This window comes from Ricinus communis, chromosome 1 (genome assembly GCF_019578655.1).
Source record: "Ricinus communis isolate WT05 ecotype wild-type chromosome 1, ASM1957865v1, whole genome shotgun sequence".
NCBI classification, from domain to species: Eukaryota; Viridiplantae; Streptophyta; class Magnoliopsida; order Malpighiales; family Euphorbiaceae; genus Ricinus; species Ricinus communis.
The window spans coordinates 2,614,007-2,631,415 of NC_063256.1; the positions used below are offsets into that span (position 1 = coordinate 2,614,007).

At 32.8% G+C, this 17,409-nt stretch overlaps 1 protein-coding gene across 3 annotated transcripts; it reads right to left on the reverse strand.

Annotated features, from left to right (window-relative positions):
* Nucleotides 1-1,020: 1,020 nt before the first annotated feature.
* Nucleotides 1,021-12,625, reverse strand: LOC8286726 (actin-related protein 4). 3 transcript variants are annotated; one of them, XM_002511914.4, is made up of 20 exons: nt 12,466-12,624; nt 12,291-12,382; nt 11,452-11,619; nt 11,267-11,340; nt 11,103-11,183; nt 10,254-10,314; nt 10,044-10,093; nt 8,964-9,018; nt 7,322-7,399; nt 7,163-7,216; nt 6,350-6,403; nt 6,201-6,261; nt 5,910-5,961; nt 5,724-5,790; nt 4,574-4,636; nt 4,412-4,474; nt 3,452-3,514; nt 2,587-2,651; nt 1,789-1,857; nt 1,021-1,602 (listed from the first exon to the last, which is right to left on the reverse strand). In XM_002511914.4, the coding sequence occupies exons 1-20, from the start codon at nt 12,476-12,478 to the stop codon at nt 1,557-1,559; spliced, it is 1,329 nt and encodes a 442-aa protein (XP_002511960.1). In that variant the 5' UTR covers nt 12,479-12,624; the 3' UTR covers nt 1,021-1,556. The 3 variants fall into 3 exon arrangements, 2 of the variants coding, with proteins under 2 accessions (XP_002511960.1, XP_048232891.1); XM_048376934.1 differs by lacking the exon at nt 3,452-3,514; XR_007216679.1 differs by lacking the exons at nt 1,021-1,602; nt 1,789-1,857; nt 2,587-2,651; ... (3 more) ...; nt 5,724-5,790; nt 5,910-5,961 and having other exon boundaries at nt 7,330-7,399; nt 12,466-12,625.
* Nucleotides 12,626-17,409: the final 4,784 nt, after the last annotated feature.

Below are 17,409 nucleotides of genomic sequence, written 5' to 3' on the forward strand. Positions count from 1 at the left end.
GAGTCAAATAAGTGAAGAGTGAAGGATCGAAGAAACAACCTGAACCATTTTTTTCCAACTTACTTTGGCCCCTTTTACATTCATTCCAAATGTTGCTATTTATTTCTAACGTCGTTAAGAAATATTATTTATTCATATTTAAAAGTGTAATTAATTTACATAATAAAAAGTATTTCAAAATATATCTAAATGAAAACTGAAAAAATTAAATTTTATAGATTTTTTAATATTATTTTATTTTCATAAGTATGAATACTTTTAACTTTTAATAAATTTTAGTAATAATTCTTTTAGAGGAATGCTATTTTTATATATATATATTCATAAGCATTGAAACCTGTGGCACATGAGGACACTTCATATTTTTCAGAGGCAGGGAATTGGGTCGTGTACAAACGCGCCAATTGTTGGTTATTAGTAAATGAAAAAAAAATTATTACTAATTAATGTACAAATTCTACGGGAGTCAGTAGAATTCGTATTCTATCTCTCATATTTTAATAACACTCTTTCTTCTATTAATGAGAGTGACACAAAAGTAATCTCACAGCAATTCTTCCATTTTTAGGTAAAGTATTCCTTTTGAGGATTTTTAGTAATGGCTTTCTCAAAATTCATAAATTCTGTCAAATTTTATTGTTTGTTTGAAAAAGAATCCCTAAATTTTGATAAAATTCATCATCCCAGAGAATCTTTAGAATGAAAGATTTTAGAAATTCCCACAAGTAAATTTTTATAAAATTCCTCAATTTAATAAGTGGGAAACTATTCCACTTTTTATTTATTTCATAAATATCTTTAAAATTCACTTATCAGATATATGTACTAAACAAGAAAGCATAAACAACTCAGTAAAATTAAAAACTTGTAAACACCTTAAATTTTATATAATTCATAATTTTTTGAGACCTCGTTCCAAACAAGGCCTTAATAATATTGTTGAAAACTAATCATTCACTAGAACTCGTTGATTTTTGAAAACCATCTCATGTTAAATAAAATATCCTTTGACAATTAAAATTAACAGAAACAAGAAGATTCAAACTCCTTTTGTGATTGCCAGTAGAGCAGAGTGTTCATTAGCATAACCCTGTTTCCAATATAGCTACAATTATAGCCGAAGGCAGAGATTGGAAGACAGTCATATCCCATCTTAACAGAAGACTGCTAATAATGAACATAAATTACCTTTTGCAATGTCTAAAAGTGCCCCAAGTTTCCTACGTCTATATGTTAAATACCCAATCCAACGGCTTCACAACTGATGTTAAAAAGTTCCCCAGAGAACCGGATAACATGTAATCTAAGTTAGGCATACAATGTATAGTTACAGCTTTGTGCTGAGTCCACATACCATAAATTGGATTAGAAGCTATAATAAATCTTTGTCCTATAAGGTCAGTGTTATGGCACAATATTACTTTCAAACCTAAGATGACAAAATGGGAGCTTGAAAATCGCAATTTCTTTCAACCGCTTTTCCCAAACCATAGCTTATCCACCATTATGTGCAGGTACACACTCGCATCCCTCACTTTGCTTCACAAAGAAGGTAATCAAGGGCATTTTCTCTGTACATAAGAAGCCCCGTGCTCTTCATACCTGTCAATATCCACATATTTATACACTAGGAAAAATATTTACTCAACATTGATTCTATTCAGAGTCTTAAAAGGCAAACTAAGAAACTGTGTATTAGAGCTTCTTAGGAGCAAACTTGAAAAGTAAACATCCGGATTAACCAACCACACTTGTATAATAATAATGGACTCCAGACATGGTACTTACTCAGACTTTGAGAACCACATCTGCTGGAATGAACCAAGAGATGCCAATATACTCCCACCTATCCATACACTGCACAAGTAATTGCAGCATCAACATGAAAAGAATGATGCATTAGATCTGGAAGAAGAAAAAGAAATTGCTAGGGAAATTACAGGGGAAGAGAGGCTGGGTGTGTGCAGGGAAAAGAAGAAATAAACAGACTTGTCAACTGCAGCACCAGTGTGACAGTAAATACTACTCAAGATGCTTCCAGACGAAGGAAAGTAACGTGTCCGTTTCGTTACATCTTTTGTGTATATGTGCCCATTCAAGGAAAGTAATCACATCCTAGAGTAGCCTAGCCCTCATGAAAACCCAATGCCTTAAATAGTATCTAACAAGAGCAAATAAGTATCAAGGGATTTAAGCATATAAAACCAACTGACTACCTGCCAAGGTCATACCATACGTAGTAAGATCTGAAGTTGTCAGAGCCCGAGTCATTAATTACGCTAGTTTAGTAGTTTCTAAGTCGCAACAGTTTTTTAACCATATTCCACACTGGTGCTCAGGGACAAACAAAAACCATTTAATGATCACTAACTAATACATTATCCTTGTTCAGAAGCTTTAACCCATCTTAGTGCAGCATCTTTTAGGCGCTCACTGATGAACAAAAGAACGGATACTCTATGTGTGCTTTATCAATTTAAGCACATCGCAATGGCAATCAATAGATTGGAAAAAGCAAATTTCTGACACATGCACATTCACAAAAAACACACCATGTATGGTGAGAGAGAAGCACTCAAATCAAACCTGAATCTCCTTTCTGTTGCATTTCCACTTGCTAGCACTTTAACTCTAGCAGCTTGAGGAGACTCCTGTATAACAATTAATGGCCATTTCATTCAATCAGACCTGAACGTCAAATTTGTGTTCCATTTATTATGGCAGCACTACCAATTTGGCATCTAGGTGAAAACCAGTATGAACAATTTTGCTGTGCAATTTTTCCTATAATTATGAAAAGATGTATTCTGAGGTTCGCACAGCATAGAGCACAAAGGGTGACAAGCACACGCAAAAGAGGTGGGATGTGGGGGGGAGGACAATAAAACAATTATCTTATATGACTAACAAGATTTAGATTTGAAGTTGAAAATGAAAAGACTATTCTTCAAGGGCATGTTTGGCACGATTAGGAATCAAGAACGGAATGCAACTCTTGTCAAAGGATTTACTTGATTGAAATATAAGGAATCCAAATCTTTTATGATTTTTTTTTTCATTTGAATAGCTTAAATTTAATAGAAATAACATCTAGTTGAAAGTATAACTTCATATGCTACCATCTCCTTTTATTGATTATTTCAAAAATAAATTTGCAATTTGACTACAAATCTAACATCCATTTTCAATCCATTCCATCTCCAAGGTGTATCACGGTCAAGCATGTCCCAAGTATCTCAAATAAGGCTGATGATAATGAAATTGATGATATAAAGCATATTATAGAATCACTGAATACAAACAGTGTTTGGCTTTACAAGCCAATAATGTTTAGATCACGAAACCTAGCATTTAAGCATATAGAACAAAGCCCCAAGAATTAACTGCCAAACATATGAGAAGATTAAACAATAAAACAAAGAAACAAATAAAGTTTACAGCAAAAGGGCACCTCAAGCAAATCTTTTTCCAGACGTTCCTTTAACTGTTGCATTGATGCTGTGCCACCAGCAAGCTAAATGACAGGAAGCAGAAAGGACTAAATCGATAAGAAATTACAAGGACTGATGATCGACAAAGTTAAGATACTAAACCATGAACTTCTGGTATAAAAAGCTATAAAGTTCAGATGGAAAAAAGGGTTGGACTTTAATGAACTTCTCGCTGCTTTCACAATTGGGTTTTCATGTTCGGTTAGATGCATAAATGTCATACCAGCGTGCTTATAATTGATATCCAAAAGATTGGACATGAAACTTATGTGATTTTCCTCATAAAGCTACCTAAGGGCAAGAAAACGTTAGTTTTCTAGGAATAACTTTTATGTTTTAAGACAATGAAAAAAACACGACTGATTCAGGTCCATGATGCTCGTAAGATACAGACATTGCTCACACCACTCCCACACACTTTAAAAAGAGAAGTTGAAAAACTATGCGAAAAAGGATTTTCCCAGATACCAATACTTTCAGAATAATCACACTTCATTGAAATACCTGTTTCGTCCTTTATTCACAGAATGATCACAATGTTGTTAACAGGCTCAATTTTCAGCATGTCTCGCAACAACATTAACACTAATGAAAAATATAGTGATTGTATCCTGAGAGGATAATGCCAACACAATTGCAATGCATCTGCATGCATTTTCTCTATGGCAGATAATATATGTCACATATTGCATTTAACTTTAGAGGGAAAGTAATTGAGGTGGTCAAATATCTTTGATGCAAAGGAGGTTTTTGATTCCTTAGCAAATTAGTAATATCTCTGTCTACCAAAGGTTGCTCGACTGTTGTGACAAGACATCCTTGCAAGAGTTATCAACGCACTAAGAAAAACTAAACTGCTAGAGTATGACAATCTCCTACTTCCATAATGAAAAGAAACTTTAACTACTGCAGTGACTTACCAAGATACTACTAAATAGTTCTCTCCGTATATCCACATCACACTTATTAATGCTCTCTATGACCTGAAAACATAAAAAAGAAGGATGCTATGATAAAGATACTAAATATTCGAGATCTGTATATTTATTCAAAATATTAAGTAGAAAAGAGCATGAATTTACCATTTGCGGCAAACCTCGAACATTAGGAGCTATCTCTGGAGAATTCTCCATACCAGGAATTGTCTGATAGTCAGATGGAAACAAGGACCTATTAGTCAAAAAAATCCAAATCTTGGAAGAAATTTTCAAATTGGTTGCAATTTAGCCAAGTTCTCAAATTGGTCACATTACATATGGTCTTGATCATGTGGCAGTTCAATTGAATTAAAATATCATTTAACTAGTGAAAACTATTGCCAACTCATTAGAATAAAAGAGCTCAGTTAAATTTAATAGGAGATCCAATTAATTTATGAAAAATAGATATCCAAAGCCTTTTCTCTCTCCTCAACAGTAATTTCTCTCCTCTCTTTATTTTTCTTTCATTTTCTCATAGTTTCTTATTGCCCAAATACAAAATAAGACTTATTAAAAGGCTTATCTAGCTAATCCAAACCACTCTTCACCAAAAGCTATTGTCAAGGATGTAATGAGTTACAGTGGCTGGAATCGCATGTTACTGCGTGCCCACATGAAAGGTGATGGATGACGAGGTTCAATTTGGTATTGATGTTGTGAGAAGAGGTGAGATGAGATAGAGATGGCTGGAAAATTTAATGCTACCAGGTGCAAGGAGACAAGAAGAAAAGAGAATACTTGATGAAGATTGCCAGAAAAGATAATATATATGAGGTACGTAACTCGGTATTTTTGGATAAGAAGGATATGTGATTAGATTAGTCAAAATTAGATTAAGAAAATGTAAGAAAGACCAGTTTACCTTAACCAAGATTTTAGGGCCTTTAATCATGGGCGTGTAAGTTTTAATTGACTTGGCAAATGATTCCTACCATTCAAATGATAAATCTAAGTCGCCTATCAGCAAGCTCACATACAAACATGTAATGCACACTTCATTTTCTGAAATTTTTAGAAAATGATCATACAATTGCTGCTTCTTAATGTGAGCACTGGCGAAGATTACAAAAATGAAATCGATGTAGGTAAGTTAAAAAATAATATTACTTCTAGGATGTAACAGAAATGTACACATGTCTCCAATGAATGTGAACTGTACAATGGCCATGTCCATAAACAGATATATTTGAGCGACAAAAGGGTTGGAATGGACACAATATGACAGAATGCATCTAAGAATTCATGAGCACACCTGAGCCAGAGGTGGATTGAATAGAATATCTGGAATCTTGAATCTATCAGCTCCAATTTCAATTGTCCTGTTTTGCATTTGAAAATTCCAAATCAGATACTTAGCTAGTAATTATCATGTAGTATGAAACCAAAAGCTGCTTAACCAGAATCCACACAGGGGAGTACAAGTTTACAAGAGACTTACTGGCCATCAGGAAGCTCATATGGAGTCATTGGAATATTTGAGTACGCTTTTTCTGCATTTATGAGGGAAAAAGTGGAGGAAAGAAGGTTAGCAGATTAGAAGACCCAGTATAATTAACACCTTTCATAAAGCTTTTCATGTACTGGCGTCTAATAATGATGATGCAACCAAATGACTGTAAAAGGTATTTAATATAAATATAAAAACAAGATTATCTTCACAAAAGCCAAAGATGCACATGGAAAAATCCACAAGCAAACATGGAAAAACTCATATGGAGAGAATACCGACCATCATAGGCTGTATCTGGGGCTCGACACACGCATTCCTTGATATCACTTGCAATTATCCTCTATTTCCAAAGAGAAAACTAAATAGATGTACAAAGAAAATAGATATCTATCTTCACAAGGAGAAACATTGTGGGATCAATAACAGACCTGGGAATAGAGTTTGTAGCTTTCAGTTGTATTTGGGAAATCAACATCCACTGTCTGAGATTTAAAAACAAGTGGAAAAGTGTCAAAAGCAATACCAGAACAACACACATAACTTAGATCAGGACACAAAAGAGGAAGAAGATTGATGGTCGTTTCACATAAGAAAAACCAATATCCCAGAATAAAGTTAGTTAATTCACCTTGTAATTTATTTCAGCCCATTTAGAGCATACTGACAAAGATGAGTCATACTAAACTCGAGACACCTAGAAAGCTACAGTAGAGTTCTAGTAGTATGAATAATATTCATGATTCCATGCACTCAGTTAACTATTTTCACCAGCAATTATAAAAATGTAACCAGATGAAATTTGCTTGAGGCAAGTATTACCGAACTGTTAATAAGCTATAGAAATTGAATATAACAGAACTGTTTTTAGATGCCACTCCACAAACATTTTTCACTGCTCACAGGTCCTGTGACAGTGCACATGTGCCTTTTCAGTCAATCCTAAAACTCTCTATAGCTATTAAATTGCCAACCGTAGAAACCTACATGCTTTTCCTATAGCTAGACCTGCTCCCTATTTTTAATTAAGTGTGGAAGTACAAATCTAGTTTTTTTTCCTAAAAACACAAGCGGAAATTAAGTAAAATGAAATGAGATTTTAACTGAACGACAACAACTAGAAAATCTGTAGTCTGTACAATCAACATCTCTCTCCCTCTCCATATGCAAATGTGTGTGAATGTGTGCATGTACGTAATTAAATCAAGTTAACACGATAAACTGCAAGCAACAATTTGCCATACCTGAAATTCGCCTGGCCGGTTTTCCTTTCTCCTGAAAGAGTACCTAGGTTTTATCTGCAAAGTCAAATAAAAGTTCATATTAAGGACAAAGCAAAAATAATTACAAGTCTTACCAACGTAACTTGCCTTTCAAAGTAATATTTATAAGAAGTCACTTACTGTGATACCCTTGCTCTCCAAGCTTTTCAATAAGCAATCAGTGAGAAATTCTCCTCCTATAGGAGAAGAAGCCACTGCCTATCATCAAAAGAATGTAGAAAAGATAAAGTAAAGAAAGGCTGTCAGTCTGTGACAGGCTGATAAGTAGGAAGAGAAGAACACAAAGTTAACCAAATTTCGTTGCGCGAAACTCTCCGAGTATTTAAGAAAGGGGAAAGCACAATAAATTCTGCATATTTAGGAAAATATATGGTCTAAAAATAACCATAATCAAATATCAATGGTTATGGCCATTACGTTTTTATACCCCTTAGGTCACGTGAATGCCAGCAAACTTTTTAAAATATTTATATGGCTTTTCTACATAAGTAGCAAACCAATCAGCCTCTGAAACACTATCCATGCTTTCATACATAGTCATCAACCATGAGATTAGCAAAGCATTATTATGTATAACATGCAAGTGCTTTACTAATAAGAGTTATTATTTTGAATAAAGATTTTATCTATATGCACTGAAAGCATTAGTTCCTTGCAGCTTCTGCTACAATTTTGGATTTTTGTGTATTAGATGTAATTTCTAGTCTAAAAAAGAAAATCCACATCATTAATGGTTGCAAGCATTACATAGAGTCTAAAACTGCCCATTTCCACAGCAGCACGACCATGGCTAGGAAGGAGAAAGTGTTCACAAGTTATTCCTAGGAAGAGAAGACGAAGACAATGTTGAAAAGTTGTTAAAGATTGAAAAAAGAGCCTCTCTTTTATTTTATTTTCCTGCTTGGCAATCATAACTATGCAAATTGAATAATAGAATCAGTGGATTCTCTGCAAATTATGGGCAAATCATGTTAATGGATTAATGTTGCAGCTATGAAAGATGCATACTGGTTGATAGAATGCAGAGAGATGACCAGCAATTTCCCAAAATGATAAATAACAGCACAAATAACTGAAGCTCATAAATCCTTGCACGCTTGCACATTCTAGATTTCAGGACACAGTAACAAATCTTTGATTCACAAACAAAGGGGCACAGCACCAGCTATAATATATATGAAGGAGATTACAATGAAACAAGGCAAACGTGCACAAATGCAAACATTTAATTATTTAGTCAAATTACACAGTGATATGCCGCTACTGCTATCAAAATTCAAAATCCCTCAAATTCATTAACTTGACTAATTTCAAATGAAACCAGTGGTGAAGCTAGGAGTTTAGTCTGGGCAGGCCAAATGTATCACTAGTAATTTAAAAAATTCTATATCCAGTAAGATTTAAGGGAGAGTACAAAAAGGTAACTTGATTTAGACACTTTTTCATTTAAAAGTCTGGCGTTTTTATTGTCATTTAAAATCTAGTAATATTTCTTTTCAACTTTAATATCCTATCAACTAATATTGTTAGAATTTTATGATCTCATACTATATGATTTTCAATAACAAAATTATTTATTAAGTGATTAAGCATACAACAAACTATAATGAACTTGTGATAAATATGATTAATATAGAATTTTATTAGGAATAAAAAGAAAAATATTTTAAATCTTTTGTAATATTTTTAGGAGTATCCCAGCAGTTAGTTTAATAGTGCATCACTTAAGAAATGTTACACTTGGCTGTAAAAGGTGAAATACCTTTTGAAGAACATAACCATCGTGCACTGGAGCAACTGTAGTTGATCCTCCACCACTGCAATTGTACCATTTTACTAAAGTTAATTACAATTTAACCAGAACTAACTGATACATAAAAGTAGGATGCAAATGAAATAAAAGGCAGAAAATATTGGAAATAAAACACTTCCACTTTCCAAAGGTTTAAATATTTTAATACTCATCTTAAAAGTATCCAACTATTGATGATTATAGCCATCATTCTAAGCAGGATATTAATTACTGTAGATGCTATGAGATGTCCACAGACAACTAAAAGCACAGGAGAAAAAGAGTTCAAAGGCTCACGGCAAACAGATATATGGTGTAAATTTCACTTATAGGCTTATCATCTGCAATATTTTCTACTTCACAGTGTTCATTTTGTCTTACATTTGTGATTCTCTAAGCAAAGTTTTTGCTGATTCAGTGTTGTCCAATTTCAGGATTCAGGGCTCTTCAGGTAATTTTCAGTTTTGTGAAATGGACAGGGCAGTAATTTTGTCTCTCAAATGGAGTTAAATAAGATGTCAAATTATTATAAAACCATCATTAGTTTACCAGACAAAAGGCTCAAGTTCTCATTTAGAAATCCAATCCTAGTTGAAGTTCAAATACCACATGATTACTTTGTCCAGCATACCCTTCAATCTTCCTAGCACATTAATATCCTCAATGAAAAATCTGTCAGAGTTTCACCTTTCACCACTGCCATTGTTATAATAATTTCTCTTTATTTTATCTATTTCACTTCTGAATTAAATTTTCCCAAATACAGAAAGAAAGATGAGTGGGCATAGACTTTATTTTTCATTAATTGCGTCGGAAACGCAGTAAATGACTGCAAGTATCTGCAATGTGCGTGACATGCCAAGAGTTTTGGCCACAGATAAAATGCAGAAGAAGGTATAAAGTGGCTACTTCAATTGTGAACAGAAATACAAAGAAGTGGCAGCAATCCAAGCACGAAATAATGCCAAAATCAATGAATAAAGTCAGAGCACTAAAAAACAATAATTAATAACAATAAAATAACTTCAACAACAATAATCTATATCCTACCTATCAACAACTAGTGATGTAGGACGTCCTGAGGCAAAAGATGTGAGAACCTGACAATAAGAAGTATCTCAATCATTGTAAATAAAGACCATGATATCTTACTTCAAGGCATGGGAGTGAGAAGAACATTTAACAAAATTTTTTTGAATTATGTTCAAAAACTATATATAAAAGTTAAAGTTATTGGCATAGGATGAATTAAGCCCATACAGCATTTTTGGCCAAAAATAATGCTGGAACATTGTATTTTTCAAACATAAGCTCTGCAGTCCTGTAAGAGATGAACAACCCAATCATCATGAGTAAGTATTAAATCATTATGATTCCAAACACCAAGACAAACAAAATTAGTTGTCTTTCTCTAATTAGTAAAGAACAAAGATGCTAAGCTACTTGAATTTAAGTTAATAACAAAATTTAAGCACATCAGGTTTCTTTTGAGAAAATTTGTTATTGCTACTAGAGCAAAACAAATATGAATCGGTTTAACTGTAGTAATTTGAAGTAAGAAACAAAATATACCGAGCCAAATAAAAACGAATATGTATCTAAAGGATATATCATCATAGTTTGCATCAAGGAAGGTGGCAAGGAAGATCTGAATACTTGCTTTGGTTTGTAGTTATTTTCCAGCAAGAATAAATTTTGCAAATGAGATTATTTCACCATTTTTTAAGCATATAGAATCAAATTACAAAAGAAAAGCAGCTAAATGAGTAAAATATATGTCGAAAGTAATCTGTAGTTATACATCCCTTGCTACTTATAGATAACAATCCTTGATGCAACTGCTATACCAGAAACAAAACTTTCAGCCTAAATGAACTCCATTTTTAGTTGTCACTCTCATATAGTAACAAGAATCAGGTTCATTTGTTTGATTAAAAGAGCTAATTCCAGTTACAGGAGGGACACATGGCTACTCCACATGGCTAGGGAGCAGCATACTCCACATATGTATACCAACCATCACAAGTCACCAATATAATAAATTATGGCAATTGTAATTGACAAGAGAGCTCTTTATTCACTCTCAAACATAAAATGTCTGCAGACTACCTTTCTCTCTGCTGTTGACTGTTGAATGAAGGTTCTGCAAGCAGCATTGGATGCTCTTTAGGATCAATCAATAGACATTCCCTAAATGTATCAACATTTTAATCAAATTACTCAGAATAAAATATTAAAAACAAATATAGTCTCAATAATTGGCCTGCCACTACCTGAAAGCATGGTCCCAGATATTATCGACAATATCCCAGTCAACAACAACTCCATCCTTTATGGGTGACAGGACCTGATAAAACAGTAAAACAACATAAAGCATTAAACATTATATGGCTTACAGATATCCAGACCAATCTTCCAAATATAATTAAAAAAAAAAGATAATTAAAAAAGAATAAACCTCCATATGGTCCCGGCGAAACCCTACAGCTTGAGATCCTACATATAATTTACGTTTTCCCTTCCCTTTTTCAGAATCTTTGCCATTATTGTTCTTAGAATCTGCTGAAGGGTTCTTCTCATTATTGGTAGTATCATCCAATTCCATTTGATCAATTGATCCAACAACCTGTGAAGACATAACATATAAACCAAAACAAAAGTTCAATTACTCTCCTGTTAATTATAAAACTCAAAATCCAACAAAAGAGATTCCAGTTACATTTACTGCCTCTTTGGATTATAAAGTTTTGGAACCTCTAATTCTTCAAATTTCAACCCACCAAGTCGGTGGGTTGGGGAGGCTATAATTTAAAAAACTTTATATTATCTTCTAAACCTTCATTTACCATCCATACCTCCCAAAGAAAGTAAAATTAAAAACTCTTACCTCCTAAAACCTTACCTCCATTTACTTTATAAAACCTTACCTTACCTTACATTACCCTCATTTTTGCCAAACATATCAAACGGTAAAAATGGGAATTAGTTCAATTCACACGTAACTAATGGCTCAATCGAAAGAAAAATAAGAAAAAGAAAGTCTTTTTTTTTTAATGACATTAGCATGCAATTCTACCTTCTAAACTTTAGAACCTTAGCAGTAAAGAGATAAGCATAAAAAGAATTCATGTTATATTATTGGAGTGAGTAAAAGTTCAAGCTTGCAAACCCTAGTTAGGTTTAACTACCTAGAAAATTAAAATCATCGGTTAATCAAGTGCCAAAAGAAAAAACAATTGCAAGGAAAATTGACAATGTAGGTCAATCAAGAGACAGAAGAGTGAGATTGAGACTAACGGAGGGGAAAACGGCTTTTGGTGCATCTTCACCAGCGTAGCCAGCTTTGCAAGTATGAGAACCAAGGTCAATTACTATAGCTGATACTTCATCTGCATTTCAAACACACCAAAAAAGATTTACTGTTACCTGGTTAAAGAATTAAATTACTGTTCTTGAGATATTTTGAACTCACCTCCTCCGTACATGATTGCGAATTAGAGAAAGAGAGAGCGAGGGGTTTGTATGGGGGTGTAGTTAGGGTTTTAGAATATGCTCTCTGGTCATGGAAGAGAAAAGACCGAAACAGCGAGAGAGTGTTGACTTGGATCGGGTTTTTTTAGGTCCATTTTTGGTTTTAGCCTGTTAAAAATTAAGAAAATTTTTTTAAATACAGTATAATTATTTTTTAGTTGTTTGTTGGTTATTTTTTATTTATAAATTGTTTTTATTATTTTATTAAAATAATAACCAATTAATATCATATTTAAAATTATATTTTTGATATTTTAACATAGTAAAAATGAAAAAATTAAAATTATATCTTTTATAAAAAAAATTAAAATATATAAATAATTTCTATTTTTCCTTAAAAATTTTGTCCGCCTCTAAGTAAGTCAATCGTATCCCTTAGGTCCGTGACTCTTGCCTTTAGAATGAACTAAAATCAGTTTCACGGTGTATAAGGTGGCATGATTTTTGTTTAGGTATCAAAATATTCTTATGTCATTTACTAGGAAATATTTCTTAAAATGTTTGAATTAGCAGCTTTCAGGCTTTTAGAACTAATCATTAATTTATTTTCTGTCTTTATTATATATAAGATAATAACATAAAATATATTGAGTTGATATTAGATATTAAATTAAAAATATGATATTTTAATATTCGTAAATATTTATTAATTTTTTATAATACTAAAAATTCAAGAATCCACTGAACATCAGACATGAGATTTTTTTAACATCTTTTCTAAATAAATAAATAAACACCTCCCAAAAGAATACTTAAGACATCAGACATGAGGCTTTGGGTCACAACGAAGTCAATGATAACAATGCTATTCATCGGACCATGGCAGAGATGGAAGCATTGAGGAAAAAAATTATGTATTTGAATGCAACTGTCACTGAAGCAAACCAAGAAGCCAAGTGTTTGAGGTTTAGTAGGGATTTTTATAAGGCTGTGTTTGTTGTTGCAATGTAGTTGTTCTTGTACAACATATATCCTTTATTTATATTTTAGTAACAATTGAGATTTAGTAGGAACATATACTTGTATAAATTGAATGGAAACGTAATAGCAAGTGTTTTATCTCAAAGCTGATATTTTCTATATAGTTATATGTTTGGATATCTAATTTGTAAGATAGCTTTTAGTAAGACAAATATGATTAATGAATTAAAATAAAAACTGTCTTGAATAAGACCGAATATATTTAACCAACAATGCATTAATTAACAACATCCCAAATCATTACAAAGACAGTCTAATTGCCAAATTATAATCAAAATTATTATAATTAAAAAATGAATAAATTATTTTGTATCAATTCACTCTTTACAAAAAAAAATGATATGTAGCTACAAAATGAATAGTTTGGGTGTTATGAAGCCAAAAAACTGTCCTAGATAGTCATGCTCCTTATTTTAGTATTTGTTGAGTATTTCTACTTGAACCAATATTATACCCCTGAGTAACAAACTAATCTGCATTTTGATATTGTATCCCTTGATTCTGCAAACATTTCTTCCATGTTGGTAATTTCTTCTTTGATATATATTCCACTTCAAATCTTCCTTCATTAACTACCTCGTTAAAACTAACTTGTGAACTGTTGCATGGATTCCTCACAATCACGTTAAAAGGACATGCACCTCCTTCTTTGCTGCTACATCCCATATGTGAGTTCTTTACTGTATATCTATCATCTTTACTTTTGCCTTTAGACTTTGTTTGGCTGTAATACTCCTGAATAAATACATTTTCTACCTCAATTTGAGAAGACTGCCCACTATTTGAACTTTTTCTTATCCATTTCCTTGCTTTTTTCATTGGGGTAGAAATCTGTTAAAAATACTAAACATAGTTATAAGACACCAAATAACTTCAAAATATTAGTCAATAGATTATGAGTACTCGAGTTGCTTTTTCTCTATTAGGACAATACTCAATTATGTGAATTGCTCTTGCATATCTTATAATGCATTAATCTTTCTTGTCTTCTTAATTTACCAACTTTCTTCACTTCATCTTTATCTTTTCTCCATGACCTCTTTGGCCTTCTAGGCATCTTTCCAACTTGAGGTGGAGCTATTGGTGTAGTTCCTAGCTTTGGCCAATCCTCTTTACCCCTTAGAGGCTGCAGTGAATATGAATAAGCCTTCATATAGGTGTTTTTGTGATACCAGTGAGCCACAAAGTCTCATGGATCCTTATATTGGCTATACATAGCACAAACTACATGTTGACATGGAATTCCAATCAACTGCCACTCTCTAGATGTACATGTCTTGTTCTCCAAAGGAACCGTGTGCCTTATTGCAACATTGTGAATGAATGTTATTTCAAATCTTTCATCTTTGTTGAAGTCATTGTACCATAGATAACTCAATTCCTTATTCTTTTCAAGCTTTTTTAAATGTCCTAAAGATATCTGAAATCCAACTACTGTCAAAGTTTCTTTTCTTCCAAATTCTGTTCATAACCTGTTTTTTAATGTCATCCAACATTGTGATGATAGGCTTACACCTAGCTTCTAAGATCCAACCATTATAAGTCTCAGTTAGGTTATTATCAATCACATCACACTTTGGTAAGTCCAAGAGAAAGAAAGCCTTAACCCATTGATGCATTGGGTGCTCAAACAAATCATCCACAATTCCTACTCCAAGCTTTTCTAACTCAGTAATATTACACTTCAGTTGGTTTTGGAAGGTGGACTTTGCACAGGCCCATAAGGCTTTTTTTCTCTCATCTCCCCTCTATTTCTTAGACCAAGCAGCATTATATGTGTCTAACACATATTCGATGATGCATATTTGACAATTCTTTTGTTATTGCACTTTCCAAGTCCTGAAAAGAAAACACAATTCGTAAATGTAAAATGATACTGATATATTAATTAGGTAATGTAAATTAAACACTAATAAGAAATACGGACCTTTTGCATGTTAGAAATAATTGTATACCCCTTTTTCATCTCCAATAGGCAGGTCATGTTTCAGACATCTCAAAAACCAAGCCTAACTCTCTTTGTTCTCAATATGTACCACTGCCCATGCTAATGGGAATATCTGATTGTTCCCATCCCTCCCAATTGCATATAAGATCTGCCCCTTATATAGGCCCTTTAAAAGACAGCCATCTAGGCCCAAATTAGGCCGACAACCTTCAATACAACCTTGTTTACATCCTTGGAAACAAACATAAAACTTTTCAAATAGATTTAGTTGTCCACCACTTTTGTTGCTTAATTTCACAATGTATGTACTACCAGGATTTGACACTCTCACTTCTTCCACATAATCAACTAAGTCAGCATATTGTTTTTCATAATCTCTTAATCTGCTTCATCACTTTGACCTTAGTGTTCCTACAAATTGTCATGCTTTCTTCCAGTTTAAAATCTATCCTATATAAAGCTCTTATTTCTTTAATCTTAATGGTAGGTTATGTCATAATTCTTGTTTTAAAAAGTGTGGCTAGAAATGCGGAATTGGCCATCATATTTCTATCCACTCTAGTTCACTTATACCTTGGGTGGTAGGCCTTGACAATGAAAGTTTCATTAGTACTATCAATGCTTCGAAATAAAATCCAAAGGCAACCCTTTTTATAGTGTGCTCTAACTTTTTTCACTTCATATTTTTTACAAAGTGCACTTGTAAATCCTTCATTACAACATATTTTGTAACTGCATATCTAAATTGCTGGACATTTTCAAAAACCATCCTTAAGTAGAAGACTGGGTAACATCAAATTTAACCCTCTTCTTTTAGCCTCATCAACACAACTATTATCATAATTACTGTAATAACTCCCTAAGTCATCATTATCTATGTATTGTGAGCTGTTAGTTGACTCATCATCACTCATCCCTCCTATCTCATCTTCATTATTAACTTCTTCATTTTCTTCTTGGGTTTGAGCCCCATCACCTATGTATTCAATCACCACTTTTATTTTATTCATAGTCTAAAAATTCCTAACCCTCTTCCTTGCTTCCTGCAATTCATCATCCTCATCATCTGTTAATAAATTAACAAGTACAAGGAACTTATCAAAAGTGAGATGAGGCTGGTCATCATCACCATTTTCCTTATTTTGTTGTCTGACAAAAATCCCAACATAATCTATAAAATCATTATAATCTTTTTCAGTCATACCAGAATCTTGACTACTACTGCCAACTTGGACAAAAGGTTGGTTATATTTCTCACCACCACTTGCATTTCCATTTGTGTGATCAACATATATATGCAACTCATTACTAGTTCTTAGTTTTACACCCATTTGCATGATAGTTACATCATCACTTAATAAAATAAAACCACTATTATCTAAATGGTATAAACCAACTATCCTAGTATGTCCCAATTCTGTCACATAAGCTAATAAATTAGGATAATGACAACAAGTCCAAGTCAAAACACTCTTCCACTACATTGGCAACTCCACCTAAGTATTTTAGACTATTTCTTCTAACTAACTACCCTCCATCATTTATAACTAACTTAACATAACAACAATATATAATCTGCAATAAATCACAAAATATATACTCATCATTACACATTTTCATATAAATCACAAGCATATCTCTAATAAATAATGAAAGCATTGGTGTACATTATAACCATATATTATTAGCAAACTGAGCACTTAAACAAACAACATAAAATGAAAATGTTTATTAACGAAGTATTATACATTTAGACACCAAGCAACAAAATGCAATAAATAGACAGAATACAGTAAATAGACAGAATACCAAGCAACTTAGATTTCTTTACAGATATTTCACAATTAACACTGTAACGCAGTAAATAGACAAAATACAGAACACCAAGCAACAGAAAAATGACAATATTTATTAAATAAGTATTATACATTTAGATAAAAGATTAAACAAAAGAAA

Bases quoted from the DNA above. Each gene is read 5' to 3' on its own strand.
- LOC8286726 (XM_002511914.4), bottom strand. The intron at 11,184-11,266 runs GTAGTGGCAGGC...TGATACATTTAG, and splicing joins ATCTGGGACCATGCTTTCAG to GGAATGTCTATTGATTGATC. The intron at 7,217-7,321 runs GTAAGTGACTTC...TTGACTTTGCAG, and splicing joins TGGAGAGCAAGGGTATCACA to ATAAAACCTAGGTACTCTTT.